Raw genomic sequence first — 5,043 nt, 5'->3', positions numbered from 1 at the left:
AGAAAAGACCAAAGGTGACAGGTGTTTCTAAATTTTAACGACAAAATAAAAACAATAGAGTAAGAAATGTATGATGTGATAGAAAAGCATAAAAAACTGTTTGTAAAAATAATATAAATAACGTGTACTGTGTCCGTAAAAAATAGTTACTGTTGAAAGGAGAATAATTTGATTGAACATGGTTTGGGTTGTTGTAAAAGTTAAAATGATTGTTGTAGAAATTAAATTCATTTGATATTTTATTTGTTATCCAGATACGAACGTTGGAGATTTTGCATTAATTTAGAAATTGAAAGTAAATGTTTGGTCCATAAAGGCAAAAGGGGTAAGGTGAGGAGGTTTGACGCCAGAAAGGCCTTAAACAAAGGGCAACCCTCCCAGATAACATTCCACTCTACTACATAAGACGCGCACTCGCAACAGGGGAAGCACCACACCTCTGCAACCTCATCATTTCTAGGCCAACAAAGCACAAAAACAAAAAAGAGAAAGCAGAAAAGAAAAAGAGCAGCCAGAGAGAGAGAGAGAGAGAGAGGAAAGAGGAAAGAAAGGGATAACGCAGAGAAAATTTTGAAGGAAGAAGAAAGGTTTGTGTTTAGAGTTGGACAGGATGCAGAGTGAGCAACAGAGCAACAACAACAACCAGTTGGTAGTGCAGAATTCGGGGAGCCTAAGCTTCAGCAGCCATTTGTCGAAGGAAGATGAGGAGATGTCCAGGTCTGCTCTCTCCACCTTCAGGGCCAAGGAGGAAGAGATTGAAAGGAAGAAGATGGAGGTCAGAGAAAAGGTTCAGCTTCAGTTGGGTCGTGTTGAGGAAGAAACCAAGCGTCTTGCCACCATTCGTGAGGTATCTCACCCTCTCACACCATCTCTTTTCCAAATTACTACCTTTTTTCTCAATTTTCAGTTTTACTTAACTGGGTAACCTTGTTTTGTTTGTTCATAACTCATCTGAACCCCTTATCTCCTTAAAAATCTTGCTTTTTTTAAACAATTTTGACCTAGCCAAGGTACCAAGAATCAATTCAGGACTTAAAACAGAACAGTATTTGTGGCCTTTTAGCAACAATTTTGCTACAGCCTTGCATGGGAAAATTGTGTTTTTAACGAGGTTGTGTTGGTTTATTTATCAAGTCAAGAAGCACTTGAGCGAAACAGCTTTGGTCTTTTTCATATTTTTGGGTGATTTTTGTATTAAATCGAGTTATGTTGTAACAAGGAGAATAACAGAGGCTTGGAGAACATCTAGAGCTCTTGGACATGCCCGATCTGTTGTTTTTGTTCACGACAAAGTGGGTTTTCAGCCCCAAAACGTTCTCTTTTTTATTTTCCGATGTGTTTTTTGAGGAAAAGAATTCAAAATTTGAACTTTGTTGTTCCCTTGAATATATTCTTGTCAGATAGCCGTGTCGGGCTATGAAAAAAAATATTTCATATATTTTCTTTCTACGATTTCTTTGGCCACTGTGTTCCTTGAGCACTATATCAATTTTTTTTAATATTTGTTTTAATAAACAACTGACAATAATAATTCATGCTGAAAGTTGGTATAGTTATTTATTATTCGTTTATAGCTTTTACAATTTTGTCATTTATACGCAAATTGATGTGTAATTGAATAATCCCAAACTTTGTTTAATTTGTGGAATATCAGGAACTGGAAGCTCTGGCAGATCCAATGAGGAAAGAAGTTGCACTTGTTCGAAAAAGGATCGATTCCGTAAACAAAGAATTAAAGCCACTAGGTCATGCCTGCCAGAAGAAGGTGAACATAATTGAATTTCTCAGAAACCATTTATAGTCGTTGAATTATACGGGAAGTGAGATTTGATTGAGGACAGCATTGAAATCTGGTTCCTAATGTTTTTCAGGAGAAAGAATACAAAGACGCTCTTGAATCTTTTAATGAAAAGAACAGGGAAAAAGTACAGCTAATCACCAAGTTAATGGAGGTTAGTGTGATGTTGCGAGTGATTTGCATTTGGGTTTGAATAGATGATAATTTTGTGGTATTGTAACGTGAGATATTGTTGTTTTGTTCAGTTGGTGAGTGAAAGTGAAAGATTGAGGATGAAGAAGCTGGAGGAGCTGAGCAAGAACGTAGATTCGATGCAATGATTTAGCCAACTGCTAATGACTCTGATTAGCTTCGTGTGGTATATTAAAGATGACATAGTATATTTTCATATGTATGGGGTGTTTTGTGCTTTGTAATTTTGTGGTCAAGTTTGTGTTAACTAGCATTTGATGGATAATCAGCTAATTTAGGGAGGGATATACTACCCTACAAACAGGCAGGCTTGTAACTAAATACTTGCATTTTCTTGTCATTTTTTACCCTTCAATTCACTTTGCTTTCTTCTCCTTAATTTCATTTATTCATGTAATTTGAATTTTTGTTCCAACAAAGACCTGCTATGTGTTTCATATTGTTAGTCCAATAATGATTTACCATTATTCCCTCACAGTGGATCAGTTTTTTCATGCAGATGCCATTACCCGTCTCATTCACGGGAAAACCTTCTCATCATTTATGGTTCAAGCTTCAAAGCTTTTTTTTTTCTCCTTAGTTTTCAACGCTTTAAGGATTTTTAGCATGATATATACTTTTTTCATCTTGCTTTTCTTTCAAACCATAGTTTTTAACATGAATCACTGTAATTAACATACCCAACTTAAATATAATAGGTTAAAATTTTAAATGAGAAATCAATAATAGTAGAAAACACCAAAACATTATGTATGAAAAAATAAATTGTGAGTCGTGTAATGTCTGTGTACTGTTTATAAAGATTGGGTAGAGTGTAACCGTAAGACATGTTCAACAGGTGGTGTTTTACCTTTAAACAAAGATGGAGAAGTGACGCGCTGTAGGGCAGTTGTGAAGTACGCGCTTAGCATCCTAGGAAAAAGAGGGTTTGTGATGAATACAAATACTTGCCATTAATATAAAACTTATTCCTACTTTATCAAAAAGTGTCTATTTATGATAAAAAAAATGTGTAATTAAAATAATTAATGGGGCTATTAAATGATTGATTTGAAAATATTAGGGCCCATTACTTTTTTTTGTTAAGGGTTCCCTCAATGTTGTCATTTCTTGTGAGATAGAAAGTCTACCAACGGTTGAAATTGGAACCTGAAATGAAACACATCAACACTGTTCTTCACCTTTGGTGCCACATTTTGTTTTATTCGGGAATTCAGTATTAAATTTAAGTGTCTTATAAATTTAATATTTTTAATTGAATTTGTATTAAAAAGATATTTTATTGAATAATATTTTTATTATCATGTCACATATACTCAAAGTAAGACTACAATTAGGACTATACTTACCAACTCCAATTTTTATTCATGACCAATTCTATGTGACAATTTCAAGAGTACAGATCAAATCTGGATTAAAATATTAATCTATGACAATAAAAAAATATTTGAATTCTACAACAAACAATTAAGATAATACATACCGTTAACCAGTCAGTTATAAATACTAATACAAAATCGAAGGGAGAAAAAAAATTGAAAATGAAATAAAGTGAAAATTTGTTGAACTAACTTTTAATATCATCTTTCCAGACCATTTACACAATGCAACCTTGTGTACTTCAGATATTCTGTATTTTTCCAATTAATTCGAAGTAACTTACACCTCTTCTCCTCTTTTAAAGGAGTAAATAAATGCACAAAATTGACCTTATCCAAAAACTTATATAAACAGTGGCATTTGTTGATAGTGTCAAATAAAAAAATGCATTTTAATTGTAGCAGAAATAGTAGGCTATCAATTTTGAAGGTATGGGCTTTACATATCCCATTTATGGCAATTGGTTCCTCCAAAGATTTTAGACATTGAATGTGGTGAAAGCATTAGCAACAGCGTGCAGAGTTCACACAATGAAGGAACCAATCAATTTGAGTATTTCTTCCTGCACCCCACATTTTTCTTCCTGCACCCTTACATCCTTTGAAACACCAGAATTATCCTTGATAATTTTAGATGATTATGGAATAGAAATTCCGTAAACAAAAGGTATTTTCTAAATAAATATTCTATAAGCGTTTCGGAATAGGAAATACAGAAGCCATAAAACCATTTTGAAATATTCTTTTCAAAACACATTTTTTTTTCCAAAATGGTAAATCCAAAATTTATAAAATATATTCTGTAAAAGTATGTTCTGGAAATATTTCAAAAAGAATAAATCAGAAGACATTTTTAAAAGGGATAAAATGATCTTTTTCGAAAATGATAGGGTGGAGGAAGTTGCGGTGCAGGGAGAAAAATCGAAACATTTTTTTAAAGGTGGATCAATGTTTGTTCATAAGATATGGCTTTTACTTTCTGCACCTCTCATTTTGAACCTGCACTTCAACAATTTTCAAATTGACTTTTTTTTAAAGTGACTTCTAGATTATTAGTTCCAATTTTTTTTCTAGAACATAGTTTTTGGAATTTATAGAATACATTATGGAGCATAATAATATTTTCATAATATATTTTTTTGAAATAAAATTTTCAAAACTTATAAAATATATTTCGGAACAAGCTCTCTATTAGAGAATTTTTTTGAAACAAACTTTTCAAAATGTAAATAATATCTTTCAGAATGTTCTTTCTAGAACATATAATACGTTTTCCAGAATGAGTTTTTATCAAAGAAGCTTTTCATAATGATTTTTTTTTCCTCTTCTAATTACAATATTCTCCTTCTCTTCTTCCTCTACATCGATGATGATATAATAACAACAATAATGATGATAGAATGTAGTAAGAAAAAAACGAACGAAGAACAATTTAATTATTTCACTAAATTGTAGGGTGCAGGTCAAAATGGGAGAGTGCATGAAGTAAAAGTCATAAGTTTATTGTAAAAAACTATAAAAATGACCAATAAAAGAAACTATAAGACAAACTAAAAAACTTAATTAAATTTAAAGTAATTTGTAAATTGAATATTTTTAATTGAATTTTATTAAAATGTTTATTTTATTGAATATTTAAGATATATTTTATTTTTATTTTCATCTAAATATAGG

General features: G+C 31.8%; 1 protein-coding gene across 1 annotated transcript; it reads left to right on the top strand.

The window, feature by feature from the left end:
* Positions 1 to 233: 233 nt before the first annotated feature.
* On the top strand, positions 234 to 2,369 carry LOC137814545 (uncharacterized). Its single transcript, XM_068617341.2, has 4 exons — positions 234 to 847; positions 1,655 to 1,765; positions 1,872 to 1,952; positions 2,044 to 2,369. Exons 1-4 carry the CDS (start codon positions 611 to 613, stop codon positions 2,116 to 2,118), a joined length of 504 nt encoding a protein of 167 aa, XP_068473442.1. The 5' UTR covers positions 234 to 610; the 3' UTR covers positions 2,119 to 2,369.
* The last annotated feature ends 2,674 nt before the right edge of the window (positions 2,370 to 5,043 follow it).

This window comes from Phaseolus vulgaris, chromosome 1 (assembly GCF_051622355.1).
Source record: "Phaseolus vulgaris cultivar YP4 chromosome 1, ASM5162235v1, whole genome shotgun sequence".
Lineage (NCBI taxonomy): Eukaryota > Viridiplantae > Streptophyta > Magnoliopsida > Fabales > Fabaceae > Phaseolus > Phaseolus vulgaris.
The sequence above is the reverse complement of the archived record's forward strand: the minus strand, read 5'-3'. Positions and strand labels throughout refer to the sequence as shown.

What these genes read in the sequence shown, in the direction of transcription:
- LOC137814545 (XM_068617341.2), top strand. Translation starts at nt 611, where the DNA reads ATGCAGAGTGAGCAACAGAGCAACAACAACAACCAGTTGGTAGTGCAG. An exon ending in GTCATGCCTGCCAGAAGAAG is followed by an intron (nt 1,766 to 1,871) that starts GTGAACATAATT and finishes AATGTTTTTCAG; the next exon opens with GAGAAAGAATACAAAGACGC. An exon ending in TAATCACCAAGTTAATGGAG is followed by an intron (nt 1,953 to 2,043) that starts GTTAGTGTGATG and finishes TGTTTTGTTCAG; the next exon opens with TTGGTGAGTGAAAGTGAAAG.